General features: G+C 41.6%; 4 protein-coding genes across 5 annotated transcripts; 1 reads left to right on the forward strand and 3 right to left on the reverse strand.

The window, feature by feature from the left end:
* The first annotated feature begins 1,385 nt into the window (after window positions 1–1,385).
* LOC131890518 (lysophosphatidylserine lipase ABHD12-like) lies at window positions 1,386–3,439 on the forward strand. Its single transcript, XM_059239874.1, has 8 exons — window positions 1,386–1,522; window positions 1,696–1,877; window positions 1,948–2,220; window positions 2,295–2,443; window positions 2,500–2,726; window positions 2,787–2,936; window positions 3,015–3,178; window positions 3,255–3,439. The coding sequence occupies exons 2-8, from the start codon at window positions 1,816–1,818 to the stop codon at window positions 3,283–3,285; spliced, it is 1,056 nt and encodes a 351-aa protein (XP_059095857.1). The 5' UTR covers window positions 1,386–1,522; window positions 1,696–1,815; the 3' UTR covers window positions 3,286–3,439.
* On the reverse strand, window positions 3,429–6,589 carry LOC131890509 (aminopeptidase NAALADL1-like). The gene is made up of 2 exons (XM_059239864.1): window positions 4,333–6,589; window positions 3,429–4,266 (listed from the first exon to the last, which is right to left on the reverse strand). The coding sequence occupies exons 1-2, from the start codon at window positions 5,908–5,910 to the stop codon at window positions 3,526–3,528; spliced, it is 2,319 nt and encodes a 772-aa protein (XP_059095847.1). The 5' UTR covers window positions 5,911–6,589; the 3' UTR covers window positions 3,429–3,525.
* A 4,611-nt stretch (window positions 6,590–11,200) lies between these two features.
* Window positions 11,201–13,974, reverse strand: LOC131890510 (G-protein coupled receptor Mth2-like). The gene has a single exon (XM_059239865.1). The coding sequence runs from the start codon at window positions 13,402–13,404 to the stop codon at window positions 11,431–11,433; it is 1,974 nt and encodes a 657-aa protein (XP_059095848.1). The 5' UTR covers window positions 13,405–13,974; the 3' UTR covers window positions 11,201–11,430.
* Window positions 13,975–14,465: 491 nt separating this feature from the next.
* On the reverse strand, window positions 14,466–15,996 carry LOC131890517 (rRNA N6-adenosine-methyltransferase ZCCHC4-like). Of its 2 annotated transcripts, none has more exons than XM_059239872.1 (2): window positions 15,871–15,996; window positions 14,466–15,763 (listed from the first exon to the last, which is right to left on the reverse strand). In XM_059239872.1, exons 1-2 carry the CDS (start codon window positions 15,897–15,899, stop codon window positions 14,482–14,484), a joined length of 1,311 nt encoding a protein of 436 aa, XP_059095855.1. In that variant the 5' UTR covers window positions 15,900–15,996; the 3' UTR covers window positions 14,466–14,481. The 2 variants fall into 2 exon arrangements, with proteins under 2 accessions (XP_059095855.1, XP_059095856.1); XM_059239873.1 differs by having other exon boundaries at window positions 15,877–15,945.
* Between the last annotated feature and the right edge of the window lie 487 nt (window positions 15,997–16,483).

A 16,483-nucleotide genomic window follows, 5' to 3' on the forward strand; every position in this document is an offset into this window, starting at 1 on the left:
ATGCACCATGCTGAAGGTATGGTCCTCTCTCTTGTACTTGTACTGGACACAGGGGTTGCAAAAGAAGTCCAGAATGGGCCTGTACCACTCCTTTCGCTGGAAATTCTCCAAGTTGATGCTCCTCTTCTTGTTTTTGACCGCAGTCACCAGGATGATCACCATGGTCCTCTCAATTGCAATGAGGCTGCTGGCTCCAGGATCTGGAGGAATTTGTCCCCATATTTTTTGGAATCCATTCCCCCAAAGTCAATGAAATCCTTCCTGTCCAAGCAAGAGATCCGTTCAAGGTCAAAGTGCCCCAGGATAGTCACATATTCTTTGGTGGAGCTCTTTAATAAAAGAGACAGAAAAAGCCAAGAAGTTAACTGTGTTGGCTACATCAGAACCAAACAAGTTCAAGCAGAAGAATGGATCTCTTGTGATGATTGACAAAGACCAACTGCGAGTTGTGGTTCCAAAGGCTTTACAGAAAGTGGTTGTGGAGGAGTTCCCTGGTAAATTGGGTCATGCGGGACCAATAAAAGTCATGGATTCCCTCCACTGTTGCTTTTATTGGCCTAGGATGTGCAAAATGTTGAGGGCTTGGCTCAAAATTGTCTGCAGCAGTGTATCATTGCCAAAGACTTCTTACTGGAAAATCTATGGGATGGTCCCTTCAAGGTGTGCACCCAAAAATTGACGTGAACCATTTACTTCATGGATCAGAAACTTCAAAAAAAATTGGTTCATGTCAAGCTACTGAAGGAAGCTAACATGCCTACTGATGCCCAGTTGGCACCTCTACAAATAAGGACGTCCCCCAAAAAGAGAGATTAAGTGAGCTGTTATGAATGAAAATGTGCAACTTTTGGGAATTGTTAAGGAAAAAAGAAGAACGACAAAATTTGTCTCTCATAATATTGTTTCATTATGTTGTAAGTCCTTTGGACCAGGGGGTAGGTGTAGCAACTCTGCCGGAGCAGGAGAAAAATAAACAAGTGATCTCTAAATAGGCCAATAATCGACATTCAAAAATATCAACACCCACAGTTTAGGCCTTACTTGGGGGGTAAAGGTTTAGTGATTACAAGAGAGTGGCGTTTCCTTGCTTTTGTGTCCTTGACTCGGCATACTTAATTTTCAATGAATACGTTTTAACACCATTATGAAATGACTATGAAAGAAACCCGTCTTTTTGTTGATTACATTAACTTTGTTGAGATTAATAAAAACAGTATAGGATTTTTGCTGAGTTTTAGCCCACAAAGGACTCGTGTCGTCGTCTGCTGGACTCTAATCACTTCCCAGGCTCCAGTCGAGATTGGATTAGTCCAGACAAAAAGTTAGAAAACAAAGATCCAACTTTTTTCAAATTCGCCCCACCAATAATAGTTAGCATTATTTCACTCTATTTCCCTAAGAGTGAGAGCTAGTTTGATGGGCTACTAATGTTTTACCAAGAAAAGTCACCCTGCATCTGGAAGAGTCATTGTTCCACAATACACAAGCTTTATCGGACACACACCAATTTCAGGACCAAATGGTAAATTACTGAAGTAAATGCAATTCAAGACTGAATAAAGACTGTTTTCCGATCACCTCAATGCCGAAAATGTATCTCGAATGTGTTCAGCTTACGTTTGCCTTAATTGAAGCTATTGTTGTTTGTGTTTCTCTGGTTATTTATGTTTGAGGAGTTCTCTTTGTATGTTTCAGCGAACTTGAACAGCTAATCTCAGCTCAGTTCAAATTCATACCCGTGTTGCAAAGAACTCATCGCATACATTGTATGTGCTCATATACCCATGGCTTAAACGCCCTCAACTGTGTTAAAGAATGTCGGGGAAAAGACGTCTTTTGGGCCTGATCCTCTTAGTGATCGCCTCTTATTTCGGATTGTAAGTTACAAGTACATTCATAAATTGAGACCCAAAACAATGTCTTATTTTGTTTAACCTTATTTCTCAGACCATTGTGGGCTCTCATCACACTCGCAGTATTGATACTGATCGTTGTGTTCTTGGTGATTCCGTCCATATTTCATTGGAGCTTCACTGTTCAACGTCATATGATCTTTTTACCTTGGGTGAAGTGGCCCAAATTAGTCGATTTCGATCATCCGGAGGAGCAAGGTTTGGAAGGGACCATCAATTTTTATCTGGAAAGTGAAGAGGGGATCAAAGTTGGAGTGTGGCATGTATTACCCATGTCGATGTTGCATCAATCAGCAAATCAGAATTTGTACGGTGGTCTTTTTATCCAACTCTCTGGGACAATAATGTTGGATCTAACATTAACATTCTCTGATTTGGCAGAGAGTGGTACCAAAAGTCATTGGGTCAAGGTCAGCCAGTGGTGATCTACATGCATGGAAACACAGGTTCCAGGGCTCGGGATCATCGGATATCTATGTATCAAGTCCTTCGAAAGTTGGGATACCACATCATTTGTTTTGATTATCGAGGTAAGGGCAATGACGAGCATTCCCGAATCGCTCCCTAGAATGAAATCAAATTGTAGGATATGCGGATTCAAGTCCGGTCATGCCTACCAAACGGGGAGTGATCCAAGACGGCAAAACCGTCATCCGTTATGTCCGAAATCATTGCGGCTCCGTACCCATCATTATTTGGGGTCATTCCTTGGGATCTTCTGTTTCCACACACATAGTGTCTGATTTGTCCGTGGAGGGCAACCCGCCTCAAGCTCTGATCTTGGAGTCACCTTTCAACAATATTAAAGACGAGGTATAGCTCACCTAATCGGTAGCCGTCATATTGTTTGTTACATGAATGAACTTCTTGTAGATCCGCGCCCATCCGATGACTTGGATTTGGCGAAAGATGCCCATGTTTGACTGGTTCTTCACCGGAACATTGGACCATAGTGACGTTGGCTTCCAGTCAGATCAATGCATTCAGCACATTCATGTTCCTCTATTAATCCTGCATGCTAAGGTAAGAAAACGTAATTACTTATTTTAGCTTTGGTTTAGCTTGAGTCGTGCAAGCTGACGGTTTTAATGTTTGACGTAGGACGATCTTGTAATACCGTTCCACCTGGGCAAAAAGCTGTATCAAAGAGCTCAGGAAACGCGATTGAGTCACAGTAAACCGGTAAAGATGATCTCATTCGAAGAGAGCGATGGATTTGCTCACATCTTTATTCATACTTCTCCGGAAGTTCCGAAACTTGTAAGGTAATGAAATCTGATCCTCAAGAGACTTCTTTTTCCTGTCCTATGCCTGGCAGCTATACGTTATTTTACTTTCCAGCGAGTTTATTAAGGATTCATTGCATCTTTAATGGTCCTTGAAAACAACTCTGTGATGATTACTAGTCTAAGAGACTGATGTTTGAAGCCGGTATACTGTATTTGCCTTTACCTTCAAGCACAATACATACTTTATGCATTTAAGTGTAAACGTGTCGACAATAAATGGTGCATCCTCATACCAAATCCATTTTATTCAATTCTTGCATCTTGCAATGTACAAAACGTGTTTGTTATCTTTATTCCTATTTCTAATTGATATCAAGCTTTGCTCAGATGATATGATAAGCTTTTAGGTATGAGGTGGCTTGTTCAATCATTATGAAAAGTTCAGTCACATGAAGTCGGAGTTTCTCATGTCTTCTATTTTTTTCTTCCAAATTTTGCTCTGCCAACTTGGAGACCAAGAACCGGAGTTTTGGAAAAATGACACTTCTCGGTTGATCCTTTACAGATCCCACCAAAGCGTTGTAGCCAGTAATGCCGGGGAAATCGCTTTTCAAGACAAATATTCTCGCCAAACCCATGATTTGGTCATTGATCATTCGGACGGCCAAGGGATTGTTTTCGTCTACCTCCTTCACCCTTTCACTGAAGTTCTGGGCCTGAGGTCCAAAATTAGTGATGGCTGTTTCTAATGGACCTAAACTGATATTCTGCAATTGCTCCAAAGAATTATCAAACATCCCGAGTGTCTGAAGCTCTAACAGTCCTTCTTTCATGATGTCGAAGTAAGAAGTGGCATCATTGGGTAAAATTGGCCTGTCTGAAAGTGCTCTCACACTATAACCCATGATCTTGGCGCAAGTTTGAATGTTTTGAAGTTTTGGGTCGACAGCAGATTTGTAGATTGCAAACGTATCGTACTCCGTAGAAGCCAGGGGAAAACTGCTAAGATTATGTTTTTCAGGCACCAATTGAATATCCATAACAGGGGAACCCATAAGAGATTGAAAGCTTGTGAAATCTCCCCTTCCCATCGTTCGTTGAATCGCTCTTGGTCCGCTAAAGCCCTGGAAAAATAAGATTAGGTATAACGATTTTTCTCCTTAACATCAATCGGCAAAAATAAGCTTTACCAAGTTATTGGTCGGGAACCCGTCTCCGGGGGAATTCATCCAATAGTCGTAATAAGATCCTTCTCCCTTAGTATTGGAATTGACTTCATCACCCATGTAGTTCTGTTCAACTTGTGGATTGGGTATCAGTTTAAGGGCCTCTAGAATGACCTCCTCCAAATCTTTGGTTGCTGTCGTGTCCAAACTTGGTCCGAAAGAGCAACCTTCAGCGTTGATATAGGCCACAGTTCGATCTTTCAATTTGGGGAAGTGCTCTTCAACCCATTCCGTTGATCCAATTTCCCCGTGCTGACCTCCTCCCCAGGAAGCAAACACCAAAGAACGCCGTGGTCTCCAGCCTTCGTCTTTCATAACTTTGGTGATCGATTGTGCTAATGCCATCATGGCTGCAGTTCCTGTTGAAGGGTTGACTGCACCGTTGCCCCAGGAATCTCGTCGACCCCCTAATATTACGTACCGATCGGGTTCCACAGACCCTTGGATGATTCCTATCACATTGGAGACGTCTATTGGCGTAAGTTGGTTTTTGACAGTTAAAAGAACACGTTTCACATTGCTACTGAGTTTGAATTCTCCTCCTAATTTGTATTGAACGCCTTGAAGCCGGCCATGCCAACCGTATGGAACATCTCGGCCACCAAGAACAGACAATATTTCACGAGCGGCATTATAGCTTATGGGTAGAGAGGGAATATTGGGCCATGATTCTACTAATTCTTGTTTTAGTCTATGCACATTGGGCTTTGCCGGCCATCCCGGAGTTAGAGGATCTCCAGGGTTGGTCAAAACGCTATCAGATCGTCTCGCATCCGATGGTAGCCACCAATTGTTTGGATAGACCATCAAAGGGCTTTCTCCATCCTTGGCAGCGGTTTCAGGATCGGGATACACGATCAATCCCACTGCTCCGTACGCTTCCGCATTGAAAGCCTTTTCTGCTGAACTTATCTGACCTTCACGAACAATGACCAGACGGTCAACGATGGGAATACTGAGCTCTTGTAATTTTAGAAAGTCCACATCCCTTCCATAATTGGCATAGATCAACGTGCTCTCAATGGCACCTGAAGGTGAGTAAGCATGAAAGTGGGCGGAAGGACCGCCCATGTTAGACATGGCTCTACCTGATTCAAAACCTCCCCCAGGGTTAGTTGAAAACTGAATTTCCCCTGATCCATCCAATAATTCCACGCGACTTTGCTCAACTGCACTCGGGTAAGACAGCAAAGCTTTATAAGTTGACACTTGCACATCGTCGAATTGGTATTTTCGGAAGAGTTGCCGAATCCACATGGCAATGTTCTCATCTCGATTCGATCCCGCTTCATGCGGAGATTGACTGATCCATTGAAGGTTCTCCTCGAGAGTTTTGGGGTCAATTTCATTCAATATTGAGAGTGTGATGTCTGTCTCCTCTTGAAGAGAATTCCAAGTTAATGCCTTAAAAATGCTCAGCGTATTCTGGTTCAAAAGCGTAAATACACCAATGCCTAGGATGAAGCTGCAAACTGTTGTTAGGGCACAAGCCCCAATTAGAATCTTGTGCAACCGATCCATCTTCAAACCTGACTGACCCATTCTTGAACTTAGTTCATGGGCTCGTGATTTGAAGGCGTCAATCACAAGCGTTATTTGATATTACTTGTTTGGCAGTTTTTTGATCGAGGCAGAAGGGGGAGGGGGGGGCATCAAAGAAATTTACACTAACGCATCCAGTGAGAAGGTGAATGGGCTAAAGCATCTTTTGCTCTGGAATTTATTCTTGCTCCTTCATCTTCGAAGTTGATAGCTTGATCAAGTTCTTTGGTTAAGAATAGCAAATCGACTCGGGAATTTAAAAGATTGGCTCTTCAATCCCACCTGTGTTTCCTTGCTTCCTTGCTTGCTTCCGTTCTTTCCCATTCATTGTCTATTGATTGCCCCTCCCGGACAAGCCGTTTGGAATGTGTCACAGTGTGGTCTGTTTCTTGGCTTTTAATGAATTAACTCTAGATGATGCTTCAAGACCTACTTCCGAGTCGAAACGATTAGAGGGCTTTTAAGTAGTCGTTAAGACTCATTTTTATTTCCTGACGAGAATTGTGAGCGTTGACCGTTGGCTTTTTCTCCGTCGAAATCGTCGCCACCTACTATAGGTAGTGAGCTAACTAAAGCCAGTCTGATCTTTCCGCGTACATTGTAGTGATGTCTAAGCCTAAAGGGCAATATTTGTCTATTTTGTTGATCCCAAGGGATGACATGTCCGCTTCACAAGTGACTTGATGGGAAAAAAATGGAAATTCGTTCTCGAAGAAAAAAATAAGATTTAATAGATATCCGACCACTTCAAAAGAGACCGACGAAGATTGTTGCTTGTCAGGCAGAACAATCATTGTGATTAAATAAATTTCTTTATTCACATTCTGACACATACTGTTAATTGATGGCCAAGAAAACATATCCCTCAACCCGTGTTACAGTCACTTATGAGCTTAGGAAGTTCAGGGAGGCTTTTTCGTTTGGTTTTGCCTTCAATCTTTTTAAGTCAAGATTCATGATACTATTCTCATCCTTGCATCAATCTTAGCGTCATCCTCTCTGGAACCACACGACCCGACAACTCAAAATCTCGGATGGTACACATCACTTTCTCAATAATATCCCCGTTCACATGTCTCAAATTCAAGTTATCTTCAGGCATCACCTTCCAACCACGACGTCCAAACTGGCTCTTCCGAATGGTAAACGAGACTTCCTTGGGCATCGGCATTGGTGGAGCGGTTCCGGTGGATGTGGAGTTACAACGGCCCTCTCGTAAGCCGGTATTGTCGTAGGAGCGTTCTCGTTGGGCCCGAAAACTTCTAGCTCGCCTCAGATTTCGGTTGTAAGTCTTCACTCGTTCCAAATTTGAATTGGTGGCTGGCTTGTGAGGAGTCAGTAATGGAGAGTTGGCTGGAATGGGCGTTTTCCGCATGGGAGATTCTGGTGTCGTTGGGGATTTGGTGTTGAGATTAGGAACCGACTCTGACTGTGTTAGATTCATGTTCTTCTTTGGTAGTGCTAGGCTCTTCTTGTTATTGAGCTGAGCTAAAGTCATGGGACTATCACGTTTAGGACTAATAGTGCGAGCCACGGGTACGATCTTATTCTGGTTCTCGTCAATATCAGCCACAACGATTGTGTTCGGAGGCATACCTTCCGTCAGACCGTTCAAGTTTAATGTGTCTGGTCGTATTCGTTTAGTGACGGCGAGTTGTTCGGAAGGCGATGAACCAGGTGGAATTGAGAGATTCCGAATTTGAGACCGAAGTGTGTGTCTCAAATCACTATGCTGAACTGGCATTTTCGATGGAACTTTCGTATGACTCTTCGAGGTATAGTTCTTCTTACCAAGGGTCAGTTCACGACAATTTGAAATGTTTTTAAAATGCCTTGACGTCTGGACCAGTTCTTGAGAAGTGGGTAATTCCACGGGGATTGCCCCTTTTTAAGACGACGAGTGAATCGTTCTGAATCCGAACTTGCCTGAATTCTACTCGTTACTGTTAGGTTGGCTTATTCCATTAGCTCTCTCGTTTCTCTCTCGCTGTCTTTCCCTCTCGTGCTTGCTCTTTTCATTCGCCACAGCTTTCAAACTTGCGGGCTGCTCTAGTTCAGTTCGACGACAGTTTAGTTCCGCAATGACACAAGGCAATCGGAGGCCTAAGGCCAGACTGTGGCAGCGAAGTCAGTGGCTGGCCTTGTAAGGCCAGCTTCAATCATACTTGAGCGTTAATGTTGGCCTTCAATTGACCCAAAACTGTCCCGAGTGAAGATACTATGAACACGGCCCACAAAAAGGTCAAGAAATAAGCCAATTAATATCTTGGAAGCCTGGCTTCATTATTTATCAACGTCATCAATAACTCTCCCTAACCTTCGCCAACATATCGAAATATTCTTTCTAATTGTTTTGCATTAACACGGGTTACCATTGGATTCTTAAGTAGAGGGTGCTACGAAAGTAATGGACAGCTTCCAGTTTTCAGATGTTCTAACTTGATAAGATGTGCATTGATGTGACAAATGAAAAAGGAATTATTATTGGCGCACAAGCTAATGGTGCCATTACTGAATACTTACTAGCATAAATTGCCTTGAAACTAATATTTTTTGAACCAGCTCTCATCAAAAAAGATTGGTCAAAAACCATGTTGCAGGGAATTCAGTGGAATAGAGCTCGTGCGCATCACTCTCTGGAGGCTCCATAATCTCGAACTAGCTTCTGGAACATTAGTATGGAGCCAAAACTTTTTTCTACTTGAAATTCATTCGCCATTCATAAATGAAAAGGTCCAAAAGTTGCCCATGGCTCCAAATTTCGAATCTCTCAAAGAGCACCTTGAAATTACATGGTAGAACTCTTCAGTAAATGCAGTAAAAACTGGTTTATTCGATTCATAGAGAGACTTAAAGATGTTTTGGACAGAAATGTGAAAAAGGACGCAAACAGTCAACTTGTGGTGCAAGTGCTACTTTTAAGGTAAACAATACGTGAGAGCTTATTTAGGTGAGGGTTCTTTCTATCTTCCTATTTCGGTTCTCTGTTCAAAGCACGTATCAACAGACAAAACGAGAACGCTGAGATTTTTTGAACACTCGTATCTCGCTATCCTCAACATCATGTTCGTCAACGGGAACGGTTCGGGGAAAATTAACCCAAGGGGGCTTGATCACAATTTTCACAGAATGTAGAAAACTCTCTGTGGGTGACGTTTATTATTTCAAGCATTAAGCATGAAATGCAATGGACACATAGGAAGTTTCTTGTCTTGTCATCGAAAAATGCAGACTTCCCGTTCATTCAACTTGAAGCCCTAGTTTTAAACTTGTTCCTATGGGGAACGAAACGCTCCAATTATATCTAGCTTTGTGGTCCCATATTTGGAGTCTCTGGAACAGCTCACTGAACTAACATCTTTCACACTTTTGGGGCTTATATAAACAACTTGGGACACTAACACAAAGTCCTAGGATCATCGGAGATATTTCCACATAAGGCTGAAATATTCAAGAGTACTCCAGTTAAAGTCTCCGAAATAAAACTTGTAATTTGATTCAAACCCAACATTTCAAATTAAGAGTAACAATGAATGAGTGGTCGGCCTTTCTTTGTACTGTCAAGTTTTGGGTCTGATGCAGGTCATTGCAATAAAAGATGATCCCATTTGGATAAGATTCGTAGGTCGAGCAAAGTCAATTTGTCTTGTGCGTACTTTTAGAGTCAACAAAACATGATCAAGGCCATTTAGTCGGAAAATGGAACTGTCCTTCAATTCATTTTGATGCTTGCTCGTTGAAGTTCAAGGTACACTTTAAACCACAAATCAGTCATCTCTAGTCAGACCGTTCAGATTAGTTTTTTTCAATCCATGAGAGAGAGAGAGAGAGCAGACTTGTCCCTTCAATGTTTTTTCTTCAACCGTCACTCAAGTTCACTTTTGTTAACCGGGATTGTCCAAGGATGCTAATTGGACAACTTTGTGATCCCGCTCTAGAGCTTGATACAATTCAGATCTCAGCTAGGGATTTCCCCCGGAAGTACGCACTTCAGTTTACCTTGATTGACAGTCAATTGTTCATTATTCATTTTCTCAAGCTGGCTGACGAAGGCGCTGTTTTCGATGCTCTAGTCTAAGAAACGTCAGAGGGCAGTTTCAAGGTCCACTTTTCATCCGGTTCCTACTAATTTGCTTACGACTTCTCCTTTGAACAGACAGTTTTGTCTTTGTGACATGATCAGATTGTATCAGTGAGGGATCACAATGGAAGTCCACAAAAAGTCAAAGCTAACAAATCTGTTAACTTCAAGTGTGCTCTCAAATTTAAAGAGGAACTTCGTTTCTTTTCTTTGAGAAACATTGCTCTTTGAGTGTTTTTACCAAATTAGTAGTTTAACTGCTATTATTTCAAGCCTCTTAACGTTTACCGTAACGCTTAACGGGATTGACGTCATAATCTTCCCTTCTCCCTTTCTCAGTTTTAACTTTTTTTTGCGTGAAGGTCGGGACAACTTAAATCATGGAATTAGGACAGCTCTTTGAGGTTAGTTGAGTTGGCCTTCGAGAGGTAAAAAAGGAAGTGTTTGAACTCAAAGAATGGGAGGATTTACCACCGTACCACTTAAGTTCTGACTTGAGAATTCTTAACCATCACTACATTCATTTAAAACCAAATATCAAGGTTGTTGATAACAAGAGAGTAATGATAAGGTTTCCTCTCAAAGCAAGGTAATATCTTGCAACCAATAACCATTATTTGCAGCATTATTGGACTCATTTAATGAGATATTTCAGGTTCGCTTGACCGGCATTTGGTTTGCAAACATCAAATGATGTTTTTTATTACTTCATAAAATGTCTATGTTTCAAAAATCATTTTATACTTATTGACTTGACCATGAATCCCAAAAACCTTTTATTAAACTATCATAAAAGCTTCCAATTTTATCATAATTGGTATCAATTATCCTAGTCCTTTTCCTGTCAAAACTAGTTTTGCTTCGCTCATATCATTTCTGGGACGGCTCAAAAAGAGTGAAATATAAATTGCTTTGGGGAGCCATCGCTCACAAATTTTCTACCTCAAATGGTGCTTTAGTATTCTCATGTTACTTGACTTATTAAGAGCGAGAACAGATAGAGTTCGGAGTTCACGACCGAAAAAGACAAAATGACTCGCTAGGCTAAGGAGAGCCCTGTTTCATGTCTCATCCAAAGCGTGAGTATGTTGAGACAAGGTCAGTCATGTTTCTACGAGGGTTCCGGGATCTCTGGGCGAGCAATCATAGTGGGACAAATAGGGTTTCAGTCTCCTTTTATGAGATAAGTACGATTTTTGTTGTTCTCAAGACATGTATTGATCCGTTCATGACCTTAAGGGTATTTGATTGACTACCTCACAATGAATGAACAGGCACGCAGAATGATTGCCCTTTTTGTGTCTCTTCCTCAAGTCCTGTTGTTTGGGATTGTTACGAGTCGAGGGACAAAGCTCGTCGAGTCGTTTTTTGTACGGCTTTCTTGTGTCTTCAAATCTTGTTCTGATTTTTTAGGTGTGCCATCTTCGTCGAATTGGAGCTCAGTCATTTCCGCCTTGACAGATGTTTTTTTGAGAGCCTGTGGAACGATATCTGTCGCTAGTTTTATTGTCGTGTGCCATCCCAGAATTTGACAAAGGTCTGTTTTGCAATGGGAAGCCACCTTGGTTCGTTGTTGTTCCTCTTTTAGAACAAGAAAAACGAGCTTTGAGTTTGCCAATTACTGAGCGGTTACATATGAGAGCTAGAAATATGAGGATGCCTTGGGACAAGTTGATCAGGTCGTTGAATAGAAAGTACTTCCACACAATGTCCATTCCGAAGATCCAACTGAAGAGAAAGCACAGGAATTCTGATAACCAAGTGCCTCCCATAATAACAAATAGTTTGATGATAATGCGGATTTGATCCCAGCTTTTCCAATGCTGCTCATCCAGCCTCCGGCTGCTTTTCCATGTTTGATATAGATTGCGAATGGTGAGAACGAAAAATATTATGTTTGTACTTTGCATAATTACTAAATGTAAGTGAAAAAATACGAAACTGGCCAAAGGCTTTTCGAAGAAGCAATTTCGAAGGCCAAAACCAGGTCGGAGGCCGTGATAGGATTGGGGGAAAAACTCCACGATGGCCGTGATTGAGGTCACAAAAGCAGGCACTCCCGTTGCGTAACAAGTATATTTGTATAAGATCGCTCTTTCATGGGCTCGTTTCGCGATTGAAGATCGGGGTAGAGTGGAAAACTTCTGAAAGATGTCGTAGGACAAAACATTCATCCACGCAAAGGTGTGCAAAAAGAAGAACAACACAAGAAATCCCATGACTTTGCAGGCTAAATTATAGTCTTTGTTGTAATCTGGGTTAATCACGAACTGCAGGTGTCCAAATGCAATAGCACTTATACACAAATAAGCGAAGAAAAGGCTCAAGATAAAGGCCATTATGATCTTCCCGAAAAGAGGCTTCCTCAAGTCCGGTAGAATGCAATAGATGATGAACGTAAGAAGTAGAAATAGATTTGAAACACTGCAACAAATTGGATAGGCCTTCGTTACCACAAATAGATGCCCATAATCATCTTCCTTGGGACATAGACGGACATATTCATTGGAGATGGTTGCTCCATTGTCATCTTGAGCACTTTGCAATACTAAACAATACTCTTCAGGCACATGCAAATGAGATGGATCGTTGTCAATGATGATGCTCCCATTTTTATGTAAAATGAAATCGTGGTCTCGAAGGTCAAGTACGTGGCCATCCTTGTTTTGACGATTGATTTCACACTGATCTATGTTTTGATACACGAGGACAAAACGTGAGGATTTGTTCCAATGCCGAGGACGAGGTGGAGATGGATGTAACGAATTCTGGCAATAGAAATGTCCATCCTCATCATAGTCACCTTTCTGAAGGTGATGGCAACATCTTTGCAAGCAAACGTAAGAATGACAATGATTGCAGATCAATGCAATCGGGTGAAGAGGAAAACTTTCCTCCTCATTTAAGAGGTGATGGCTTTCGTCTAGTCGTGGGTTGTAACCGAAGTCTATGCAGTAATCGCCAAGGTCAAACGTGGGCTCAAATTTGCCTCCAAGACTCACGAGTTTTCCATCGAAGGTGATGACATATAGATATGGGTTGTCGAGATTCAATACCTGAAATGAATCTTCTCCACAATTGGGTGTCCCCTGGGACACATCCCAGGGTTTTAGATTGAGTTGCTGAAATTGATTCGGTGACTGACCGAACTTGCTCTCCCATAACTCAGACGAAAGGCTTAAATTCAACGCGAACTCGGGCAAATACGAGGGGGTTACGTTCAAGTTTCTGCTCTCGACATCTTGACATTGAAAAGCTGGATCTAGGTATTGACCGAGGGGACAACACTTTTTCAAAACACCTGGATCGAACACGAAATTATCGTCACTCTGCACTTGCATTTTGAACAATGACGCAAAAAGTGGGAAAAATGCAAAAATGTGCCTTTGAATTGACGGTAGGAGAAGCCGCATTCTTGAACTGAAGTTGGTTTCAAGACTTTTCGATTCGGGAATGACCTCAGAGATCGTTTACATGTTCAACAAAGCCGCTCAAGCGATCCCAAAGCAGCTTTATCACACAAACATGGGCGGATACTTGTTTGCTCACGTTCACTCCCAGACTTCCTTGCATGTCCATTTTCAAGCTCTTGTCATATTGTACTGAATGGGTAGGCACAAAGGGCTCCATCCGGGATGAGTAAGTGTCAAAGGACTCGAGGAGTTGGTGTTTTGCTCGTTGTTGAGCGTGATATCTTCGAGCGGATAAATATCTCGTACCGTTCTTGAGTCTTGACCCACTTGTAGATTTAGTATAGCATTCAGGCCCGAAGGATCGCAGTTTCATTTCCGACGCGGTGGAGTGTTTTGGATCAAGGTTTTCCTACTCGGTGGGGTATGTTAGAACCTACTAGACGTTGATATTTGAAGCGTTCCAAGTCATTGAGGAGCAATGAAAATCATTCAGGTGTGTCTTCCTCACAATGGGATTGATATCAATCAAGCATCGACAAGTCGGCACTTCCCTTGGGACTACAAGATCACAACTTATCGATGGCGCCCAAAATTGTGAGGCTTGGACCAGAGAAGTACATTTTGTTCTGGTCCACGCACGGTCCATCACATTAATAGATTTACCTATGGAGCTCCTATTAACACGTTCGAGCCATAGGCTTTAATAAGAAGCAAAAAATAAAGCATGCCTGTTCTCTAAAAACTAACCTCTAGATTGGTACAAATCATTGCTGCTCATCTCGTTTCGGAGTAACAATTGGATGAAGAGGAGCACTCATTTACGCGGGATTTATGGCCGCATTTGCTTGCCCCTCCTCTCCATGTCTTTTCTCAATTGGCCCCAATTTGTTTCATCCCGAAACAATGATTGGGAATGAGGAAACAAGCAAACAGGCCCAAAAGAGATCGAGTTTCAAAAAAAATATGTCAGGCTCTGAAGCGAATAAATGCATTCCCTGACGAGAGGCAGGTATGTTGTAATTGGGCGCAAAATCGAATACACCTCAAGTTTCAACGGGAGGCTCGTTGCATCATCATTTATTGGCGCTTTGGATCAGCAATCGATTTATCGCGGAATAAGTTACAAGGATGATCTGGAAGAGCACATCGATTACATAATTTACAATGGGAAAACTTTTTTTTCACACATCGTTTGCATTTACGACAATGCTTGTACGTCTCGCCGTTTTTGGCCGTGCAAGATCCACAAATATCACAATGACGATTATTTGGAGACACCCACTTTTCGCAAGGCGCACAAAATTGGTAACCGAGATTTTCTGGGAAGGGCAAACATATGCCATCCACATTGGTGAACACTCTTACAGGCGATCCGGATTTTCGTCCTCCAGTTCCATTTTGAAAGGTTTTGTGATTAGTATAGTCGACTTGAAAGTCCGCCATGTACAAGTTGTCCATGCAGGAAATGATTTGATGCTCCATGAAATATGGAAATATCCAAAAGATTTGCGGAACTCTCAAGATCCCGTGATACAGACGCCAGTACTGCGTGATAGCATTTAATGTTCTTGCAATGAGCTCGCATTTACCGCCAAATGGAGGATCCGTCACAATCACTAAATCGGAAGATGCCGATCGAAGAAACTCTTGGAAGGTCCGCTCACTTTCGTTTCCCAAGAAGAAATGATTATTGAACATGTTAAACCACAACCATTCTTCATTCATATCATAAAAACTGGCCAATCTGTCGTCTATGTCCAGCAGAAGAGCCCGAGCTCCCAAATTTTCATGCTTTAGGGCTTCAAATACACTCGGAGCTCCAAGACAAAGGACATTTTTCCACTTATTTTTCTTGAACCAAGACATGATCACATTCATAGTTAACTTGGTAAAATGGAATTGCGCTTCGCCCTTATTGGCACTTAAAGGCTCTAAAATCGACAAAGGATGTTTCATCTGACTCAAAGACAAACCTTTGTGGACATGATGGTGTTGATGTGAGGTTTTAAGTTCCCCTTGGTTTTGCCAACAGAGATGGCAAGTTGAACAATACGAAATCTCTCCACGTGTCTCCAATGCCTTCAAACGACTTTGTCTCTCTAGGACGAAGGGAAGATGAGGATGTGTCTCATGCTCTACAAGATGGATTTGTTTATTTGGAGCAAACTTTTCGAAGAAAGGACACTCTTTTCGACTTCGATAAGACGAACAGCCGTAGAATGGAGAACTCATACTGGACGTTTTCCATAGGATGCATGGTCCATGAATGCAATGAGGGTTGTTTGATAAATCATCTTGCAAAACGACTCGAGTGATCGACGTTTCAACCTTTGATTTCCCATTATAAAAATGCTTAGATCTGTAAGTAAAGTAAATTAAGCACAAGTCATGTTGTTATTATGTCAACGGGGATATGATTTTAAATCAAATCAGTCCTCGAGGAAGGCAATGCCCTTACTGAATTACCGTAACTTTTTAGATTGCTTGATCCTCATTCTTCGATTTGTGTTCTTGCGGTGTACAATTGATTACATGTTTGTTATTGTTGTGGCACGTTATTTTCGAGCTCAGCGTGGCCAAAATCAGCTTAATATACTTCATTTATCCATATGCCCATGTCTTAAGTCCTATCCAACTCCTCGTGTCTTCGTGTCAGAATGTTTCAGTCAAATATCCATTAGTTCATCAAAATTTGGATCAGACCTTTAACAAGTGACATCAAAATTTGGATCGGACCTTTAACAATTGATTTCAACATAATTACATTCAAATTGGTTTTTTAACTTAATGAATTATCATTATTCCTTTTTCAAATGTGAATGATCGTAATTGCTTTCAAGTTAGAATTGAGGGATATTCAATTTCATTTCTTGGTCATTGTCCGGCCGATTTGGCAGACAATTATTCTTTATGATAATTCTTTGGTCTGCACAAGAGAGAAGAAAAAATACAGTTTGAAATACTATTTTGTTACTTGTGATCCATTAAACTTTGCAACGAGTAATAAAAAAAACACACGATTACAATTGGATACAGAAAAATCACAATTCAATCGGCTAAAGCATAAAACTAACTTGAA

The sequence above is a fragment of the Tigriopus californicus genome, chromosome 11 (assembly GCF_007210705.1).
Source record: "Tigriopus californicus strain San Diego chromosome 11, Tcal_SD_v2.1, whole genome shotgun sequence".
Lineage (NCBI taxonomy): Eukaryota > Metazoa > Arthropoda > Copepoda > Harpacticoida > Harpacticidae > Tigriopus > Tigriopus californicus.

Excerpts from the sequence above, each read along its gene's own strand:
- LOC131890518 (XM_059239874.1), top strand. The coding sequence starts at position 1,816 with ATGTCGGGGAAAAGACGTCTTTTGGGCCTGATCCTCTTAGTGATCGCC. Across the intron at positions 2,444-2,499 it reads CATTTGTTTTGATTATCGAG|GATATGCGGATTCAAGTCCG; the intron begins GTAAGGGCAATG and ends ATCAAATTGTAG. Across the intron at positions 2,937-3,014 it reads TATTAATCCTGCATGCTAAG|GACGATCTTGTAATACCGTT; the intron begins GTAAGAAAACGT and ends TGTTTGACGTAG.
- LOC131890509 (XM_059239864.1), bottom strand. The coding sequence starts at position 5,910 with ATGGGTCAGTCAGGTTTGAAGATGGATCGGTTGCACAAGATTCTAATT. Across the intron at positions 4,267-4,332 it reads GGTTCCCGACCAATAACTTG|GGCTTTAGCGGACCAAGAGC; the intron begins GTAAAGCTTATT and ends TTATTTTTCCAG.
- LOC131890510 (XM_059239865.1), bottom strand. The coding sequence starts at position 13,404 with ATGCGGCTTCTCCTACCGTCAATTCAAAGGCACATTTTTGCATTTTTC.
- LOC131890517 (XM_059239872.1), bottom strand. The coding sequence starts at position 15,899 with ATGAGGATCAAGCAATCTAAAAAGTTACG. Across the intron at positions 15,764-15,870 it reads AAGCAATCTAAAAAGTTACG|ATCTAAGCATTTTTATAATG; the intron begins GTAATTCAGTAA and ends CTTTACTTACAG.